Here is a 23,015-nt window from a genome sequence, read left to right on the forward strand (position 1 = left end):
AGAGAGAGAGAGAGAGAGAGAGAGAGAGAAAGAGAAAGAGAGAGACTGTATTTATTAGGTCCACAATTTTGACTAGGATTTAAATTCAGGTTCTGCGGTCCCTGACAATGACTCCTGGAAAACTCTTCATTTGGTTTCCTCTTCTATGAGAGAGGAGCATTGCCTGGTTAACAGGATTATCGGAAGGTCAAACAAAATAACATATGAGGAAGCACCAGTCACAGTCTGTACTCAATAAAAGTTAAAAAAATTAACAGAACTTTATAGCATTGTAGCATATACAGGTTATAAAATCCTATAAAGGTAGTACGTTATAAATAAAGCAAAGCACAAACCCCAGAGTATATCTTTGTTTATATTAAAGCAAACGGTCATAAAATCGTAGACTAAACCCCTAGAATAAAACTACAGCAGCAATTAAAATCTGGTTTCAAAGAGAAGGACAGAACGTGAACAAAAGCAGCATGCTGTCTGGCTGGAAAATGTATCACTGACTCACACATTACCTCAGTATTAATAATAATTTTTTAAGAACTTCTGAAAGTTTTGCTCACATTATTTTTGTTTTCCAAGATAAAGCACAGAGAACCCTTTCCTCCCCTTCCGCTTCTTCCCCTTTTGTAGCTTTGACCTCCTCTGCCCACAAGCACTAGGTGCCGTACACAGGGCCTGTCAGGTTAGTGCTCTGAGCTGTGCGCTAGGCTCGTAATGATTTCAAGTGCCTGACCTAACTTGACAAGACTGCAGCCTTCCCTTCATTCTCCTCAGCAGAAGGTCTGTGCTAGAATTCATTCTGAACGCTGCTCCCTCTTGGATGGTGACTTGGTTAAGTGTATCTGGCCTCTTCCTCCTCATGCGTGAGTATATCTTTAATGTTTCCTTTCTGGTAAAATGAGAAAAATATGTGAAGAAAACTCTTGGCAGTCACTTCTGTAGACCTCAGCACAAGTATTTTGTCCATTTTTCAATATAATATATTTTCTTGACAATTTAGATACCAAGACTTAATTTAACATTTATAATATTTAAGAAAAAAGGAGTCAATTTGGAAACTTTATCAACAAGTTATCAAAACAAGGTTTGTTTTTTGACAGTGAATGTACAATATTGTATGGTTTGCCATTACTTCCTCTCTAGAAAGAAAGGTAAATGAGAGATACAGTTTATAAGTAAGTCGTTATAAGCTTAGATTTTTCCAACATTTAAAGAGACATGAGTCAGAAAAAGTGCAATCGAACAAACCAACTGCAGAAGCCATTTTTGCAACAAGACCACATATTAGATGATATTAAGTAATTATTTGTTAGGTGTAATAATGTCATTAAAGTTGTGTTTTTGTTGTTTTTAAAAAAGATCTTATCTGTCAGAGATACAAACTAAAGTACTGTAAGTAAAATGATTCACATGGGATACACTTTAAAATATTCCAGCTTATAGATGGGTAATAAATATAATAGACTGGAGTAGTCTAATACTGCTGTTAACATATATAATAAACAAAATAGTGGAATTTCATGTCTATAATAAGTGGCATCCGGTGTAATGCACCATACAGACAAAAAAAAAAGGTATTTAGGTTACGCATTGCTAAGCACACCTATGACTTATGAGAGTGAATTTAGTATCAAAATGTATAGGGGTGTAAGGGTAATACACAGGTAAGAGAATGGAAGGAATACACTGGTATCACAGGATCTCCTATAACTCAGAGAAAGGTAGAAGGAGAGGTAAGACAGCTGGGTATTTGTCTACATTAGAATTAATGTATTATGAAAATAAAAGACAACTTCTGGATGAGAAACGCTTTCTATCCAGACTTGAGGCCACCACATATTCTCCTCATCCTTTATTTCTGCGGTGTAAGCGTATCACCAGAAACTCTTGATAGAATTAAATCCTCAACATTCAAAATGCTCATATCCAATGTAGTTCCAGTCCATAAAAATAAAACATTCTTTATGTTGAATGCATTTTTATGCATTCAAGAACAATAATCTAGACATTTTTCATGTAGGACTTAAGTAGGAGTAAAAAGCGAGTTAAACCATTCAGATAAAAATGCAACTAAAGCTTCATTAGCTGCTTTGATGACTCATGAACATTTATATTTATACTATTATGTGTGATGCTCCATCCACATAAAAAAGGCATTCTATTTCTTTATTTTTTTTATTTGACAAGCAGCAATATCATGTTTGTCATTTTAATGTAGATACAATTATTAGGTTATCTGTCATATTACAATATTTAAGTTTTTTATTTTATGTCCTTTAAGATACATTAAAAAAAAAAAACACATCAACTGCAAACGTGAAGGGGAGAAAAAGCATGGTACCCAACCAAATTTCCACATTTCAGCAATACTTCACTCATTCTTTTAATAAAGTTTTAAGAAATGTCATAATGACATGAGCTTGAAATATCTCTAGGCATTTTCTCTGACGCTCATGACGTGGCACTGGTGATGTTGTAAACAGCAGAAAAACAGGGGCTGCCAAATGACCAAATTATGGAGGCACAGGCCTGCTTTTTCCCACAGGAACACACCAAATGGTGATGGCAATGATCTTCTCACACCCACACTAGAGGAGAGCGACATCACGCTACGTAACTGTATTCATCTGCTGACGCTTGGCTGCGTTCGATGTACTGTTTGTCTATCAGAACTTCAATACACTTCTTAATCATGCTGATACTAGGATTAAACCTAGCTCTTGACTGGCTAATCACCTGTTGGAGAGAGACATTGATGTGTCAAACTACTACTAATCAGTCAGTTATAAATCATTACTAACTAATTGGCTATGACGTGCTTCCAATGCATTGAGTGAGGTTCCATCAAATAGACCTAATCCATATGGGAAAAGTATGCTTAAAGTGATTATGAATTATATTAATTAAACTGAATAAAATCATCCTAAATGCATGGGTATGATACATCAAACAAGTGAATGCCATGAACAGTATTAAACTGTTTTAGCTCAGAGGGCATTACACAAGGAGAGAGGGAACAATTTAAATCAATTTTGATGACAAAAAATTTTTATGTAAAATAGGGGAAAAGCCTAATGTTTATGTTGTGAAGGAATTAAAATGCAAAACACAGATATAGCAAAATCTAATAATTTTCACACATAACAAAATTAAACTATACACTAATCTATCTAAATACACGTACACATGCTCCAACTTCCATTTCACCCTTGCCAAACTTTCAAGTCCTTGCTGAACTAACACTTTCTCCAGAAACCTTCCCCCCAAATCCCCTAAGTCAATGCTTCCGTGTACATTCTCACAGTACTGTATCTCTTTCTCAGTGCATGTTAATGGAATTTTATATTTTTTGCTTGCATACTACTTCAGTCATGTATTTCTTCCCTATTAGACGGTCAGGAACCATATCTTGTGTTGCTCTGCACCGCATCCCTAATGACGTGCATAACACTCTATCACATGGTAGACACTCCTATATTTATGGAATGAATGAATACTTGATACAGTCAATTTCCTTCAATAACTGGACAGGAGGCTCAATATACTGGTGAACTTAGCTCTCTAAATCTAAGCCAAGGGAAATCTGAACTTAATACTGAAATTATAAGTGAGTACTGTTCTCGTTAAGTAATGAGACATTTCTTTATGCTATTTGGGAATCATATTATTTCTGTATCATGTTTACAAAGAAACATTCCTAATCCATACATTGATAATACCCTTTGCCCCAAAAAGCCTTGAGGACTTCCCCGCCTTTTACCTCTTGAATAAGGGCATTATGCCGAAGCACTTTTCGTGCTTTCATGATACGAACTATAGCAGCTTGGAGATACATTTTCCGGTCCTCATCTACAGCACTTCTAGTCTGCTCCATTTCCTGTTTCACAGGGGGGAAAAAAGAGCAAATGAGACACTAGTCACTGAACCTTTCATAACTCATTCTATCAATGAGTTTAAATAAATTTCCAATCAATACTGAGCATCAAATTATGTAGTTAACATGTGCCCATTACCAATCAATACTGAGCATCAAATTATGTAGTTAACATGTGCCCATTACCACATAACCATTACCAAAGGAATATCTACAGTGAGTTATTTATAATTTCTTGGGTTAAAGTTGGAAGGTTATTAAAAAAATTAACACTACTGTAAAATGTATTTAATGTAAATAAGCAATAAAGGAGAATTTAAATGATTTTCAGATTTTCAATAATTTTCAAATTTCTGTCCTGTTGTGGATTACAGACTATATACCACATATATGCTTTTAGATGCTTTAGTAACTGTGCATACTGGATCAGGCCTCAAGGAGAAGAGCTGTGAAAGATTCTATTTGGCTCAAGCAGAGAAGCAGGGAAGGATGGGCCACAAAGGGCCTATCTCCACACAGCTCAAGGAAACACAGTAGAGTGAGGCATAGAAGCAGGCAATGCCACAATAGGGCTCTCATAACAGCTTTTAAAAGACAAAATACAACCCACATATTATAAATTATTATTCAATAGCCTAGAGAAAAATGAGATCTCAAACATTTTTGTGTTGAAATTTAGTCATAATTAACTAACATCTGTCTCCCATGGGGGAATAAGTTCTTGGAGAGGGCCCGACATCCTATCTTTTAACTGGACATGGGGCAGGATGTAAAGTTAGAAACATTTTCAACTTCTCTTTGAAAGAAACGTGTTATAAAGCTTTTCTTTATTTTACAAATGAAAAATGTGAGAGATTATATCACTAGTCAAGGTAGGAATTTTTGTGAAGAATGCAAAGCAATGCTCCACATTTTGTCTAAAAGCAAATGTGACAATACTACAATACCCTTTTCCTTAAATACCCATTATATTACTATTTTTATAATCTAAGATACTGGCAGCGGGTTTGTTTGTTTGTAAGGTTAGTAAATGCAGAGAATAAACCAGAAAAAAATGCATCACATTATTACTTTTGATGTGCAAAGTTTTGCATTCTCTCAGTTACACTTGTTAAGTCCAATGCTTAAATATTTCCAAGAGAAACAACATTAAAAAGCACTTACCTGTGGGGTGTCTTTCTGCATCGATGTAGTAATTTTAAATTTTGTTCTTTTACTGCTAAAGTTCATATTTAATGAAAATGAAGATTCTGCATCAATGTCTTCCTATAATTAAAAATAATTCATTCATATTTATCAAAATTAAAATCATTAAATAGGAGTTGCTGCAAATAATATGCCTTAAAATGAAATGGCCAAGCAAAGAAGACTCAACTCTCATCATTTTACATTACAAAGATTATTTAAGAGAAAAGTAACTGTCTTCTGTCAAAGAAAGCAAAAAACAATTCTTTTCTAGTTTTACACTTGAATTTTAATCTGTTTAACATTTAGAAATAAGCTATTTTATGGCCCAACTATTATGTATATTACCACTAGATAAAGGGTCAAAGCTCATTGGCTTAAACAGAATTTAACATTTTAATTTTTATGACCTACTGTCACCCCATTTTGAAAAAGTGAGCAACCAATGGTCTTGTGCTGCAGTAACAAAATATCGATGATAAATAACTGGACTACAGAAGCAACTGGTTTCCCGTGGCACACGTGACTCTGGCGTGGTTCTGATGAAGTTTACCCTCCAATTCATGTTTTATTCACTCTGCCAGAAGCAAGTGGCCTTTTCTCAAGTGAAAGTTGTCAAACCAATTTTTATAATCACAACTTCTCTATCAGGCTTAAGAAAGCCACTCATGTTCTATAGTGAGTTTTCTCCATCAGCAGGATCAAAAAGCACTTGGCAAATGAACCATCTTCAATAATAACCTAAGAAGTTCTGCTAAGGAATGGCATTCATAATTAAAATTTAATGTGCAAATAAGCAATCTGTATTTATTTTGAACACTCCTGGGCAGCAAAAATAATACATTTTAGAAAACTATACAACTTCTTAAGCACTTAATTTAGCTAAAAATTTATACTTAAAATTTTAAGTTTTAAGTTTAAAAATTCATGCTTAAATTATAATTGCATTAATTAAAATCTTAATATTAAGAATATAATATTTCGTTAAGATTCTGAAGTCAGAAAAATTAATCATTTCTCAGTATTAAGAAAAGCTTTATCTGACTTTCAGAATACATGCTATTTAAAGCTGCTCAATCATAGGCTACAAAATATATCGGATTAAATGAACTGATGAGAGAAACTGTAGGCTATTAAGTTCACCAAAACAAAAATGAAACACAATTTATGAGAATTTTTTCTTATAGGCACAATTTGAAATAGGACACTTAACTCATATCTGCTTTTTAAACACGATTAAGTGTCTAAATATACTGTAACGACAACAAAAACTTGTTATTAGGAAAAAAAGCTATAAAGAAAAAAAGTAGATTACTGGCTTGCTCTTCTTGTGACAGATATTACAAATATATGGTGGTTATTAGTTGAGTCCTGGAATGAGGGAACAGGAGAGTGAGAGCATTTGGGATGGTTACACAAACTAAATATGCACACAAATAAACATCAATAGATGGTCATTTCCTATTACAGAATCATGTAATTAAATATCAACTAAACACATGGAAAAAAAAACAAACAGAAAGATTTACAATATGCTACTGTTTTTAACCTCAATTAACCAGTATCTACTCAGTGGCAATTCTTACACAATTTTCAGGAAACTGTCACAGTGTAGGACAAATAAAATCAAACTGTAAAGGGCACACAACTTCTCTGTGACTGCACAAGCTCACAGCTGTAAGGAGTCTACAGTAATGCAGCTGGCTCTGCACTCAAGTGTGTTCCAAAGTACAAAGGACATCGCCAATTACAACCTTACTTGAAAAACTGCAAACATCTCATGAAAAAGCTGTAATGTTTATAATGCTTAAATTCCCCATACCTTTTCTGAATCATGGTTAATCATTTTCACATCAAGTAATGATTTGATTGTTTTTGTCAGTTCCTTTTCATTCATTTGAGTGCTGTCTTGAAGCTCTTTATAGCTGACAGTTTCACTGTTGTTAAAGGCAAGAAGAACTGCCATTTGGTATGTTGTAACCATGGCTACATATGGTTTGCCCAAATAGTTCATTTTAACTTCACCTACAATTAAAACAAAATTGTGACAATAAACTGATCATCAAAGAAACATTTCAAAATTACTTGAGTGTTTATTTCAGCTACTTTCTCCTGAAAGAATGAGCCAAGGACTTATTAAATTGTTATAAAGCCATTCTTGCCAGCAATGTAATCATTTTGTTTGTTTGGGGGGTGGAGGGAGGGCTGTTAGTTTTGAGTAGGCAGTATAAATCACAATTAAACTAAAATACCTCTACCAGTAGGTAACAATGTCTCTAAAAGTTAATAGGAAAGCTAAGACTTAGGCATGAAAAAAAGCAGTAAGAGGAGGTGAGGGTAGGAGGAGAAATGGACAAAAGGAGAGAATGACAGCCTGCTACCAGTAACTGCCTCAGGGGTGTCTATCTGGCAAGGTTCAAGCACACAGGGAGGTCTACAAGTACACGGGAGATGCTTCTCCTGTGGCTCTAACCTGCAGTTTCTGCCAAAATTTAACAATGCTATTTTGTCTTATAAACAAACATTTTTCTTCTCAGTAACTTTCTAGGGGCAAACAAATGGGAGAAGAGACAAAAAGATACATTATTTTGATGAAATATTTGATAGAATAAACAAGTTCTAGATACTACACTATTCTGGAAAGCTATAAAGGATACAGTGGGTTTAGGCTCACTGAAGTTCTGCAACACCCCAGGGAGGCAGTGCACTGAAAAGTTTATAATAAACTGTATGACAAACATGTATGCACTCTATATAACATGTAAAGTTAACGCAGGTCAACCAACAATTTCCTTTAGGACATAAAGCATAAAGCTGTGGTTTAGTGGCTGTATTTCTCTCTGTCTCTTACACACCCTGAATTATTCGACTATTAATGGATTATAAACTAAACCATTAAAAGATCTGGTTTTAAAGCTCTACATTATACTCAAGGAGGCTATATTTCACATGAACTTACCCCAGAGGCTACATTCTCCCTGTGAGTGGTAATTAGGATCTCTGATCAAGATGTTGTGCTTATTTATTCATTATGTAATTAAAAAATTTAAAGGATATCAAGTCAATTCTGCCACTGATTATCATGCAGATGCCTATTCCAATTTTTATTGTGCTTCAACCTATTTCAAAAATAACTGTTATTCAGATATTTAGAAACACCTAAAGAAAAATATGCCTTATCTCTGAATTTTCATGAAAGGAGGGCTTAACAGAGTTTAAGTAAAAAGTTAACATTAGGAGTGTCCTGCCAACAATCAGTACCAAAAATACTTTAAGGACTCTCACCTCAACATTTAAGTTTGGGAAATATGGTGAGAAGCAAGATATCACATAAACTGTACATAATTTGTATAATGACTGTTTCAATCATATGTCAGAAACAAGTACGAAGTAATGCATCAAACACGCAGATGATGAAGTGGGACCTCAGGCGACACTTTATGGATGCTATAACACGTTGCCATGGGTTTGGACACAGAATGCATCTCCTGCCACACCAAGCAGTCTTTCATCACCACCAGAACCCAAGGAACATTAAGAGACAATGCAAGGAAAGGGTCAATGTAAATAAAGGGTCAATGTAGCATTTATTATTAAGTTCATTCTGCAACATTTAATAAGAGGAAAACTAGTTTTGTAATACTTTTTTTTTCCCCCTGCTATTTTTTAGTTGTCAGCATTAGGGGCACATGGGCCTCTTGCCACCTTTTCAGTACCACTGAAAAGTACCACAGTACTCATTAGCTCACAGAAGAAAAAAAATGGGAAAAGCGTAGAGGGAATATGTGGGGCAGGGTAGGAAATCCCAAATTTGGACGATTCATTTAACTACTGCCATAAACAGAAACAGAAGATACAAACGAGGTCATTTTACCTACAGAACAGGCTGGCAAACTTGATGAAACTTCAAACTAGAACAAAACATTCTGATATGCACATACTTTGAAAAAATAAGCCAACCATAACTCAAGAGGTATTTACAACTACAGGAAGTTAACGAGTGGGCAGAACTCTCTTAATAGTTTCATCCAAGTTACTTTCCCATTACCTGTCGGCTCCTTAGTCTCTAAGGGAAAGCTTTTCTTTACAGAAGAATGTCAGCTACTAAATGCTGAATGAGTGATAGAGTATTGCCAATTTGCAATCAGTAATGAAATAACTGATTCAAGCCATGATCATCCGTGGGTGCCAAAACCATTAGATAGAGCTGTTCCTGAAAAAGGGTATTCATATGGGACCTAGGTATCTCCCCTCAGATCACCTGTTAATTGAAAAGGGAAAAGAGTATCTTTACAATGAAGCTATCTGGTGGTCACCACCTTAACCAGGTGTCCAACATTAGAGTCTCTAATAGTGGGATAACCTGATATTATATGCCTTCTGGTGCATTATGAAGTATATAGAGCTGCCTAAGAAGTATTCTTGCCGACAATATAATTTGAATAGAATCAAACTTTTGAACCTAATTTCAGAAATACTAATTTACAGAAAGTATAGGGAATAGAAAACAAATCAAATACATCACAATAATGTGACAAATCCAAAACACTGTCTGGTCTTTTCAAAAAAGTATATCAAGAGGGCTAAAGGGGGTTAAGGAAGAGGTGGTAGGGAAAGGAAGTAGGAAGACACAATAAACAAATGCAATCAGTGACCTCTGATTACATTAAAACAGGCATTAAGGTCTCTTTGGGGACAACCAAGGAAATCTAAATATGGACTGGACATTAGGTAATATTAAAATCCCTCACAATTTTAACTGTCAAAGTATTTGAAATCAATAATGAAAGAGAATTCAGTCAAGGATAGGATCATTACCTTTTAAGGTATGTGCAATATGGTGGGATTTTGATTTTGGCAAATTTGCCAGATTAGATTTGGCAAATAATCAATACTTATATGACTTATAGTTCATTAATTGCTTATATAATCTAATTATATGTATTATTTATGTATTATCTACATAGCTATGTATTAACCAATGAAGTGTTACTCCCTTGAATTATTTCTCAACTTATCTCTCAGCAGCTGACTTGGATTCCTATAAAATCTTGATGTGCCATAAATAAAATTTATTTATATCCAGTGTAAGTTTCTAGGTTCTGTATTTGTCATTTCTTCATCCAGTTGTTCTCTCAGAATAATTCTACCCAATGTCCTAGTCATAAATCCAATGGAATTTTTTATCTTTCTCTCATCAGTATCTCTGTCACACCTGATAGCATAGATTGCTTACTTCTTAAAGTCTACCTCTGTTGGTAATATGCTCTCAACATTCTTCTTTGCCTATCTGGCTAAGTCCTATTCATCCTTGAAAACCAAGTTTAGATGTTATTACTCAGACGGTTTCCTTCACCAGGAGCTATTTGCTACCACCAATCTATGGGAAACTAAAACCCTGGGCTCACCTATTACAACATTCAAAACATTTACCATAATTATTTACTTGTCTATCCTCCCATTAGATGTGAGCTTTTTGAGGGCTGAGGCTCTGTATTTTACCTGTACTTGGCATACAGAAGTACTTGGGACAAAGATGTTCTCTGGGTTATAAATGAATTTTTCCAAGTGAAAGATGAAGGAATAGGCTCAGAGAGTTAAGTAATTTGCTCAAGGTTATAGACTTAATAGGCTAATAACCTGACATCTCCTGATTCTAAGTTTCTCCAAACATCACTTTATACCCCATCTCCAACCATTTGTAAAGACTCTTGGATTACAATACAAATAATACCTGGAATAATGTACAAATGGATTAGGAAAGAATAATTTTGATTATATGTAAAGGTATGAGTAATAGGGGTTCTCAAGAAACAAAACTCTTAGTCTAGAATGAGAGCCAATGTTTTAAAGGAGCCCTGGAACCTTATGACAAATGTGGGAACCACAGAACAAGCATCTTAATGACAGATGGTGTTTGACAACTTTTTGCTAATGAGTAAATGAATAAATGAGAAATAAAACCAAAATAAAATTTTACCCAATAGTTTCACTGATAGATCACAGGTATTTTCAGTGCTTTCAGTGATTCAAAACAAAAAGGAATTTACAAGGTAACAATATCTTTTCCAAGGAATAAACTATTTGACTCTAATGAAGACACATATACACAACATTGAAACAAGACAAAAACAAACAATGAGCTCCAAAAATCTGGTTATCATGGACCAGCTTTGGAATTCTGTATGTTCAAAAACAGAAAAGGAATGTTGTTCTCTTTCCTATCTAGGTGTCATCAGTAACAGTTTCAGGTCAAATTCCAAGAGCAAAAACTATGTCGTTTTTTTCTTTATTTCTATACAATTAAGTGCTGAACACCAAAAAAGTGAGCCCCTCATTAAAATACTTTAGGAGGTTGATTACTGCTGAGGTAATGAGAAAAACAAAGAGAGTTTAAACTCCCCAAGACAGATATTCATGGATATCAAAAATAAATTAAATTCAAGTACATTAAGATATATTAGTTCTTTTAGTTATCTAAAACACTGGGTTGAGCATGTTTTTTCTTAAAACCCATTATATTTACTAAATGAGAATAGAAAAAATTCATAACAGATGTAAAATTAAAGGTCAAGTACAAATTGACCACTTATTAAATATCATTTCCGGGGCGCCTGGGTGGCTCAGTCAGTTAAGCATCTGACTTCGGCTCAGGTCATGATCTCGTGGTTTGGTGAGTTTTGAGTCCTGCTTCGGGCTCTGTGCTGACAGCCTGGAGCCTGGAACCTGCTTCGGATTGTGTCTCCCTCTCTCTCTGCCCCTCCCCTACTCACGCTCAGCCTCTCTCAAAAATAACATTAAAAAATTTTTTTTTTAATCATTTATTTCCACAAACTGCTGAAAAAATGTAAATGCCCCACTTGTTCAATAAAGTTAAACTTGTGTAGTATGTTTTATCGTTGTACTGATTATGTACTAATATGTATTACTAACAATGAGACATCATATTCCAACTATAAATAGTCAAATAAATGGTAAGAGAAATTTTCTTAAGTGAGTGAATAGAATTTCCTAATAAAGGTTATGGCACCTGATTGATCAAATTTTCTTATACCATTTCTAAGAGATACACCCTTAACAGAGATACCTTTTCCTTCTTATAGAAAGAGAAAGTTGACTCAACGACTTTTCAAAGCAGAGCTTTAGCAAAAGGAGAGAAATTTTTGAGGTGTTTGCTTTGGCTAACATCTTCAGGCAACTCAGAGCAACTGCACACAGTCTACAGTCATTCAGTTATGAATCCTACTGTCAAATAAGTGGACCTACTGTTCCAGAAAGAAGCAAAGGACCAGATTCTGACTTAACTTTTCTAAAAATTGAAAACTACTGGAAATTAATTGGGACACTCTGGAAAAAGTATTTACTATTGCAGTTCACTATAGCACCAAAAAGAAAATCAATGCGTGGATCTCCTTATGATCCTATAATGGTTTAATGAATTTCTGAGGACATTTGACTATTTAGAGAAAATAGGCTTTTTTTAGGAGTATCTGACCCTGTCAAGTCTTGGTTTCTAAATAAAATTTCTACTGTCTATATAAAGTGGTTTGTTACAGAAATGTAAGAAACCATTATAAAATTCAGACATTTTCTACCAAGCAGTAATAAAACAGCATAATTTTATACTTATACTATTAAAAGTGCTGCACTTGAACTTCATTATTAGTTGCTTTAATGATAACCAGCAAGGCAAATAGAGGAAAAGAGGTTAAAACCTATCATTAGAAAAAAATAAAACAAAAAAAACACAAAACTATCATTAAGCTGTAAGAATTCTCTTGCATTAAATTATTAACTAATTATATCAGGTAAATTTCACTACACTAGTATATAATTAAAGCCTTTTACCTGTACAGAGATAATGTAACCATGTAAGTTTCCTTCCACTAAAATGCTGGCTGTAAAATAATTCAAACTGTAAAAAAGAAAAAAATCAAGTTAATTTCAGCTACTATAACATAACTACCTAGCTATTACTACGTTGAAAAAGTAAAAAAAATGTTCATGTTAGAAAAGACATTATAACCCATCTGGTATACTTCATTGTATAGATGTTGTATAGATGAGAAAACATATCCATGGCAAGTCCCTGACCAAGATCTTACAATTATTAGTCCAGCTCTTTTCACTTACAACTTTGTCCAGGATTCTCTCCACTAAACCACAGCCCTGTACAGTTGACTATTTGTATAAATTCAGAAATGACATAGTCAATGATTCATTTTGAGTTTGGAATGATAGCCATTTGGACTTTACAAATACAAACTACAGACCAAAAACATCATCATATATTTCCAATATGAAAATGGAAATCATACCTTCATTTCTAATCTCCTATTTGCCAACATATATACCCTTGCTAAAGTGACAGGTTGATTAATATTTCTGTGGTTACCTATAAGGTGACATCTACAATTTAACTTTACATCCAGTCAAACACAAATACAAACAAAGTTTCAAGGTACTCATCTTTGTATCTTCTTTTGTTGATATTATTATAAAAAAAATTAACATTCTATTATTGTAGTTTTGAAAATTAAAAAACATCTTCCTTGAACTGAATGTTAATTGTAGGACATCAATCCAAAAAGTACCTTTTAAAGAGCCAGTACATAATTTATAGTGAGAAAACAATGCTGAAATGTAAAAAAAACAAACCTCAATTTCATTATAACACTAAAAAATAAATGCATCATGTCACAATTCAGAATTATGGACATACTTTCAGCCATGATGTGCCACAGGTAATAGTTACACCTAAAGCTTTCATCTGTATATCAAACTTAACCTTTTTTATTCCCAAAACAAAGTTTCAATAAAGCAATCACCAATGTTTGACCTGCCAGCTGCATACTTTCATTCTTTACAGCAGAAGTTTATAGCTGTCAGCCAAGAGAATTAGTGAATTCTTTTCAGCAGTTTATTCCAAGTTTGCCTGGTCCTGGGAAGCTAAAACTTGTTCAGCACGCTTTCCCTCCAATAGCATGATAAATAGGAAATGCCTGGCACCTAAAATACTTAAGATTTTCTGCTTGGTTCTAATCTAGACAAAGAGAAAAGTCAAAATAATGTCATCAAAGAATCCTAGAAGCGGGCTTTGACTAATCATCTCCAGGGGTGTCAATAAATTCAATTACTACTACATAACTCATAATTTTATGATGAATACTTTACAATGAATTTGTGGACAAAAGCAAAATAAAACATTTTGAAATCAAGAAAATCAAACTTTAAAATGCTCTTTATAAATTATTTAAGTGCAAAACTAGCTCCAGGATGAATATTCCAAGCTCTGAAGGCACATGCCTTGCCTCTTTATACTCCTAGATCTATCAGTCAAGTTTTATTGATAATGATATAGATACATCAACAGAAAACATTCTTTTACCTTAAATTTAAAATCTGATTATAAAGATTTTCATTTCTGTAAATCATCAAGAAAAGTCTCAGTTCCAAATGGAAATGTTATAATATTCATCTGGTATTCAAAGATAAAAGCTATAAAACTTTGCTTCATTATATCATTAAACAATTATGTTACCAAAGTTTAGTAGTAAAAAATATGTCTTGCCTCAACTTCTAATTTTAAAATAAGTAACAGGCTAGGACAGCATCTTTTAAATGCCGTTTGAGGGTATTAATTAGAACTCAAAAGGCCTTAAAAATGAATAATTCCTATTCACTTCTAATAGAGAGCTGAATTAATACAGATTACTATATTTCTTCAGTATTATTCAGATTTCTGGACCACGTACAAAGGAAATATAACAAGATTTAATGGTCTAATATGCAAAAATAAATTATTTTTTATTGTTTTAGTTTTTTAACGTTTATTTATTTTTGAGACAGAGAGAGACAGAGCATGAACAGGGGAGGGTCAGAGAGAGAGGGAGACACAGAATCTGAAACAGACTCCAGGCTCTGAGCAGTCAGCACAGAGCCCGACGCGGGGCTTGAACTCACGGATCGCGAGATCATGACCTGAGCTGAAGTCAGACGCTTAACCGACTGAGCCACCCAGGCGCCCCAAAAATAAATTATTTTTAATTAAAGTTTAATTTCTATAGTTTTAAGATTCGCATGTGTAAAATGAAAGTAAATTTTTTGTAAAATAACTACATATTTTAAGATGTAAAATATAGAAAAGATCACTAAGGCAAGATGAATTATTTACATGTAAAAATGTACACTGTTAAGTACACAGATGGATTTTCATTCCTATGTAACTGAACCCTTGGATTTACTAGGAAAAAAATAGGAGGACAAACTCCCTCTACTGGTAATTAGCGAAAATCCAAATGGAGAGGACAATATTCTTGGAATCATAAATAGTTAGAAAAAAAAACCCGCTGTTTATAAGTGAGGAAAGTGAAACCTGATAAAAGTTATACATTAATAAAGGCTGAAGGGTTTAAAAACCTGATGTTGGAAAATGATTATTTCAAGAGGAGAGAAAAAAAACAACATAAAGTTAAAAGGAAACTATTTGTGGCAGCACCTGTTCTCTGCCTTAATTGTGATTCAAAAACTTGGGCCCTTAAGAAGTAAGTTTTAATACTGTCAAAGATGAGAGGTTAATTTTCTTCCACTTGCCAGATCACAAATACATCAAAATGCCTTACCAGGCTACCCAACCCCTACTCCTAGCTTGCATCTATCCTTTTTGCAAAATCTGTACTAACCTGGGCTCATACTATGCCCACCCAAATGAATGTTTTTCTTCATGTAGTTTCTAAGATGGTCGTGCCACCATGCCTTTCTAAGGAAGATGCAAGAAGTCCCTAAGTTCAACTCCTATTTTGAAAGCCTACCTTATGCCTAGTATCTTGAAATCTACCTGGTTGGTTACACTACTCTAACTCTGCTATTACCATTACTACTATAACTGTTACTTCTTCTATATTAGCTACCATTTATTGAGTACTTATTATACACCAGGCTAAGTGCTTTACATGATCTCATTTTATCTTTGTATCAGCACTCTGAGGTAGTCCTCTTATCAGTTAAAATATTAGAAAGTTATGTGCCCAAAGTCACAGAGCATACATAGTAAATAGCAGGATAGGAATATAAAATAAAAAACTATGATTCCAAAGCCTGTACTGTTATTTTATTTATAATGCTTATTTTGAAAGAAACAAAAAACATACTTACTTTAAAACATGACTCAAAATATCCATTACATATATCTCTAGGGAATAGTGTAATGAAATACCATTTTCATTTTTAACTTCATAACGTATGCATAACCCACTGGTTCATGAACAACCTCAAGTTAGTGTCCAAATAAGGGACTATAAACAATAATGAAGATTTCTCTAGAAAAAAATGCTACCCAAACTTCTAATCAGTCAAGAAATAAGAAACCTCTTTTGGTGAGTTAGTAAATCAAAAAGGGTTAGCTGCAAGAGAAATGAAAACATGTCCACTAAAAAACTTGTACACGAATGTTCACAGCAGCATTATGCATATATTAAAAAGGCGGAAACCACCCAAATGTCCATCAACTGATGAGTGGACACATATGGGGTACATCCATACAAGAGAATATTATTTGGCAAAAAAAGAATTAACTACTGATACATGTTACAACATGGGATGAACCTTGACATTATGCTGAGTGAATGAAGTCAGTCACAAATGATATGACTCTGTATGAGATGTCCAGAATAGGCAAATCTATAGAGAAAGAAAGTAGACTGCTTCGGGATGAGTGGAGTGGTGAAGGGAGTTAAGGAAAAATGAGGAATGACTACAAATGGGTAGGGGGTTTTGGAGGGGCGATTTTGGGGTAATAAAAATGTTTTAAAATGGATTGTGTGATGGTTGCACAACTGTGAATATACTAAAAACCACTGAAATTGTACATGTTAAATGGGTGAATTGTATAGTGCTATGGTTTGAACATCTGTGTCCGTCCCAAATTCCTATGCTAAAATCCTAATGCCCAATGTGGTGGTATTAGGAGATGAGGCCTCTGGGAGGTGCTTGGATCATAAGTATGGAACCCTCAGGAACAGGATTAGTGCTAATAGAAGAGAGACCTCACAGAGCTCCTTAGCACCTTCTACCATGTGAGGACACAAGAAGTCCGTGGCCTGAACATGGCCCTCACCCAATCACGCCGGCACCCTGTTCTTAGGTTTCCAGCATCCAGAACTGTGAGAAATAAATTTCTGTTGTTTATAAGCCACCCAGGCTGTGGTCTTTTGTTAGTTAGAGCAGCCTGAACAGGCTAAGACATATGTTATACGAATTATAGCTCAATAAAGCTGTAAAGATACAGTCTCTACAGTCTTTTTAAAAGCTTTTTGGTAAGCATTGTAAGGTTTATTTACAGTTGCACTTAAAGCATTTTTTCTAGGTTATTTCACATTCCATGTATTTACCTAAATCACAGTCCAGAAATAAAAATAACTATCACAGGGGATAAATGTGGAGGCTCAAAAAATGGCTCCAAAACTGAATGAAAAATTAGAAAATGATCATTTTAAGTATTGTGTTCTAAGCTGTCTTCTAATATCAAAATTTCTGTAACTTAAAACTGCTTAAGAGGGGCGCCTGGGTGGCGCAGTCGGTTAAGCGTCCGACTTCAGCCAGGTCACGATCTCGCGGTCCGTGAGTTCGAGCCCCGCGTCGGGCTCTGGGCTGATGGCTCAGAGCCTGGAGCCTGTTTCCGATTCTGTGTCTCCCTCTCTCTCTGCCCCTCCCCCGTTCATGCTCTGTCTCTCTCTGTCCCAAAAATAAATAAACGTTGAAAAAAAAAAAATTTAAAAAAAAAAAAAAAAAAAAAAAAAAAAACTGCTTAAGAGCAGATAACAGATTTAATAAAAATGAGACACACTTGACAAAGAACTGGATGACACACTTAGCATTTTAGTTTTTTTTTTTAGTTTATTTACCTTGAGAGAGCAAGAGAGAGACAGAGAGACAGAGAGACAGAGAAAATGAGAAGAGGAGGGGCAGAAAGAGAGGGAGAGAGAGAATTCCAATCAGGCTCTGTGCTGTTAGTGCAGAGCCTGACATGGGGCTCAGTCTCACTAACCTTGAGATCATGACCTAAGCCAAAATTAAGAGTCTGACTTGGCCACCCTGGCAACCCCTTAGCATTTAGCCAACTTAGTATTTAACTGACTGAGCAACCAAGGCACTGCCTTAGCATTTTAGTTTTAATATTAGGAACCACAATAATTTACATTTTTCCTACAAGGCAGACTAACTATAATTTGTGAATATACTTTTATATCACATGAGCCCCCAAGGCTTTGTAAAAATATTTAAATATAACGTGAAGACAATTATTAAAATTTCTTTGGTCTTCTAATATTATTTTCTGCAAACTTACCATCTGTACACTTTTTTCCAATTCCTGGGGAATTGCAAATGTAGATGAAGGAGCCTGAGTAAGAGGCCATGCACCAGCCTACAAGGAAAAAAGTTAAACAAATAAATATCTAACTTAAAAGTAAATATTTTTAAAATGATTTAAGCAACTAAAGCCCCCTTTTTTTTAATCTCCCTTAAAATGTTGATAAAGCCCATCAACATTTCTATCATGACATATTTCATTCCAAATCAATATAACATGTAACTTTAGAAGATAGCATCCACTGACTGAAAGAAATGTATTCAGGCATCCATTATTAATCCTTTGTATCAGAGTTTTTGAAATGGTTAGTCATACCTGTAGAACATATATTTGAAAACTAATTCCCAAATCTATTACTGTGTCTTGATTTTTGATAAAATTGTTGAACTTATTGTTGAGATCAGCACTGACACTCATATCTGTATACATCCGATGAAGCTTGCTGGTAAACTCATAACCACAGGCTTGCTGTAAAAGAAACAGTTTTTAAAAATAAAAATAAAAAACCACATTGATTATTAAAAGAATGTGATAGGTCTACAGTCAAACATCCTGCTTGTATATTTACACCAGAGGCCTATATTATTCATAATCTAAAGCAGCTATTCAAAACAAAACCTTTCAAAAAATTTTTCTGTTTAAATGCAGAATAAATGAGAACACATATTTATGAAACAATAAATTTCCCTTTAAAACAAAAACTTTTCTATAAATTCATATATCCTATTTCAACACTACAAAATGTCCACTATATGTAAGACACCTTTTAAGGTTTATATATAGTATCAAACACACATGAAAGATGACTGGGAATATTTGAGCCAGTAGTCAATTTAAAAAGGAGGGTATTTAGACATATTTTTAATGCCATCTATTGAAATCTACCTCTTTGAAATTATTTAAAACTCTGTCATCACCAGGCCAGAAAATTTGGATCTCTAGTCTTGGGATACAAAACGCTTTGTGTTAACATCATTTTTAAAATTTAAAAAGTTATTGATATATTTAAAAAGGACCACATATTATATTCTGTGTCTACTATATAGGAAAATGATCAACTACTGAATAACGCAGGATAGGAACCAGCTACTACTTATCTCATCAGTCCATAAGCTAAAATGATGTAGAAATATTTACAAAGGAAAAATGAAATTCAACTGTACTCCAAAACTTGTACTTAAAAGAATAATTTTGGTGTATTCATTTATAAGTAATACAAGTCTTTTGTAAAATTAACACTGTTTATATCTTGTGGATAATTTTATATCAATATATAGAGAGGGATTTTGTCCTTTCAATGCAGAATTTGCATATCCCACCACACAAATATACATTCTACATTTTAACCAATTACCTATTGATGAAAGATTTCGTTACTACATATAATGCTGCAAATAAATATATTTATGTGCTAGTGGAATAATTTTTAGGACATTATTAGATCACAGGCTTAAATTACCTTTAATTTATTGATCATGGCTTCTTCAGAATCCATAGACATAGATAACCCGTGAATTAAACGTTTCGCCAGCATTCTTGCGTAGAACTACATTAAAAAATTTTTTAAAGATTACTTCCTTTCTGATGATTTAAAGTTCAAAACTAAATCAAAGCAGACTGAAACACAAATATAACTTCCTTATTTACAACTTACCTTTTGAAAAACATCTTTATCATCGATATACTTGAAAACAGTGATGAAGCTCGTGAGTTTGTCTTCTACTTCATTCTCAGTCATCCCCTTTGCTGACTTCTTTAGTAAGTTGTCACAGTACTTGGCAAGCTGAAGTAGAAATTGACAGTAAATTTTAGAAAGGGCCCTTCTGTACATATCGTGCCTCAAAGGAGGCAAGGTGGCAAAAATACAAAATAAGATCAATGGACAGGGTCTCTGGCATCCTAAAGCTTTTATTTTAAAAACATGAACATGACCTTAAAATATAGGTCTTAAGGTAAAAACCAAAACAACAACAAAAACAAAAACACGTATAAACAACCCCAAAATCTAATCAACATGTAGTGACCAATAAAGCATTGATACAAATAATGTAAGTTTCAAAAGAACACCTAGATGAGTTTTGAGAGGCTCTGTAATTTATTATGTTAAATAAGTACTTTTCTTTTAGGCTATCAAAAACTTACCATCAATTTTTTTTAGAGTTCAGATAAAAAAAATCCCTAATGCAAATTATTTCAAAGCAAACGTATTTTAAACCCCAAACGTAAAATGGAATATTTTCTCCTTCAGTTATTCCTTAAAACAGAAAAGGCTTCAGCATATGGCCAATTGCATTCCTTAAATAAATGCCAAATTATACACAATGTATATAATCACTTTTATTTTTAATAATTTAATTTCATCTATTTTTCTGAAAGAGACTACAAAAGCAAATTAATTTGATGTTCTCCTCAGTTTTCTTTTTCTAATACTGATTTTCCGTAAGATTATTTTTAAGCAATCATCAAACTTACCAGTTCAGGTGCTTTGCAAACAGACTTGGGTTCTCTGTAATTTACAACTGATGTAAGGGCCTACGTAAGAAAACAGACCAATAATTAGTCCCCAGGAATAGGGGAAAAGTGCAGATGGTTCAACAGAGAATGTTATTATCTGTAAATCCAAAAATTAGTGCCTCACACAAAACATGGCATTCTGATGGTAGTGTTCTTGTTTTCATATTTAACACAGGGTAAATTTCTCTAACTCTATTCCTCATGGTAACTACAAAAATTATATATTGTTCCTACTGAAAATATTCTCTATAACTCATTATTGCTATTTGAACACAGATAAAATAAGACTACATTTTAAAAAATCTTACAATAGCTATGTAAGCAAATTTTCCTTTAAGGTATACTAAAATCCAAAAGTTCGTAAAACGTATTTATTTTTCTTTCAAATATCATTGTTATTTCAAATATTTCAAATATAGTAGCCTAAGTATTATATTTAAAGGAAAAATCACTACTAAAGAATATTAAAATTACACATGCATTTTTGAAGATACTAGTTTATCAAAAATTTCCCCTATATTGCATACTCATGGGAAATTCAATTCCCATATAATTCAAACATTTGATTTAACCACTCAGTTATTAACCTAAAAGTTTTATTTTGGGGCGCCTGGGTGGCTCTGTTGGTTGAGCGTCTGACTTTGGCTCAGGTCATGATCTTGCAGTCCGTGAGTTCAAGCCCCGCAATGGGCTTGTTGCTGTCACCTGTCAGTGCAAAACCCTCTTTGGATCCTCTGTTCCCTCCTCTCTCTGCCCCTCCCCTGTTTGTTCTTTTTCTCTCAAAAAATAAATAAAAAACATTAAAAAGAAAAAGAAAAAGAAAAAAAGTTATATTTCAATTTTGACTTTGTCTAGATTAGAAGTCATACACATAATCAGTTAGAAGCTCAAATTCTGAAACTGCCTAAAGAATAGTGATTAAATAGAATTATATATACAGATTAAAAAGTTACCTTATCCAATGCACTCATAAAGTGCTGATCACCATTTAAAACAGTGTTGATTAGTTGAACAAATTTACCATGTACTTCCAAAACTGACTCCACAAATAGTGTTGGCATCTACAAATATGAAATACAAAGTACAAAATCACATTTTAAGAAGGATAAAATTAGGCTCACTAAAGAATTGCTTCATTACGTGTAAAGTTTTTCCCAAGCAAATTAATGTTTATACACATTATATATCTAGTATCTAGATATCTAGATAACTAGATATCTAGATATATATCTACATATAGACCCTCAAAAATGTTTTTAACTAAGATGGCTTTAAAAATCTAAAACTTTGGTATGGAAATTAGCTTGTCATTCAACATCATTGAAATGCAGGACTCTAGTTCTTCTGCCAGAAAAACCGACTAAAAACACTTCTGTGTTGGAATACCATATCTTAAGGGTAACAAGATACAGCCTCTCAACTACCAGGCCTATCACTTTCATAGAGGATTATATAAACAAAAACTGCCTTCAAAGCTACTGAAGGCTGAGAGGGAAAGGAGAGTTAAAAAGCCAGAATCTGTGAAAACAGAGACCCCTGGAACTAAGCAGTACAATTCCCCTACATCTCAGAGGGAAGAAGTATCTAGCAGTGCAAAAGTGAGTTTTTTATCTTAATGGAGGGAACTATGTCAGCTAAAATTATTTGGGCCTACTACAAATGTATTCTTACACTTCCACCCCCTTGTCCTTGACATCAATCTCTGCCTCTTTGCCTAGTACCATTTAACACCCAGAATCTAAAAAATATAGATTAATAAACCTAGGCTTTACAAAAATGGAAAACTTATTAGTGTGGCAAAACCATTACTGTGGTAGGATATAAAAATCACTGGAGTGATGAGCATTTAATAAATGCTCCTAAACAATGATATCCATATAGAGATTACTGCAAATGAAGAGCCAAAAGCTCTACTTCAGGAAGAGAAAGAAGTCACATTTCATGTCATGTCTATCTTATTTGTCAAGCCATCACTAGTGATAACAAAGGCGGTGATCCAAAAAGATTTGATGATACGAACACATATTGAGAAGAAAGACACCTTGTTGTAAACAGTCATTTGACTGACAAGGAACTCTT

At 33.8% G+C, this 23,015-nt stretch overlaps 1 protein-coding gene across 1 annotated transcript in view; it reads right to left on the bottom strand.

The window, feature by feature from the left end:
• Positions 1 to 2,153: 2,153 nt before the first annotated feature.
• CUL2 (cullin 2) overlaps positions 2,154 to 23,015 on the bottom strand; it is a 155,850-nt gene continuing 134,988 nt past the window's right edge. The window contains 11 exon segments of the mRNA XM_030322212.2: positions 2,154 to 2,730; positions 3,755 to 3,871; positions 5,033 to 5,134; positions 6,876 to 7,078; positions 12,902 to 12,968; positions 18,399 to 18,476; positions 18,738 to 18,890; positions 19,882 to 19,968; positions 20,077 to 20,205; positions 20,895 to 20,954; positions 21,890 to 21,997. Coding sequence (XP_030178072.1) covers positions 2,599 to 2,730; positions 3,755 to 3,871; positions 5,033 to 5,134; positions 6,876 to 7,078; positions 12,902 to 12,968; positions 18,399 to 18,476; positions 18,738 to 18,890; positions 19,882 to 19,968; positions 20,077 to 20,205; positions 20,895 to 20,954; positions 21,890 to 21,997 — 1,236 coding nt within the window. The 3' untranslated portion in view covers positions 2,154 to 2,598.

Source organism: Lynx canadensis, chromosome B4 (assembly GCF_007474595.2).
Source record: "Lynx canadensis isolate LIC74 chromosome B4, mLynCan4.pri.v2, whole genome shotgun sequence".
Lineage (NCBI taxonomy): Eukaryota > Metazoa > Chordata > Mammalia > Carnivora > Felidae > Lynx > Lynx canadensis.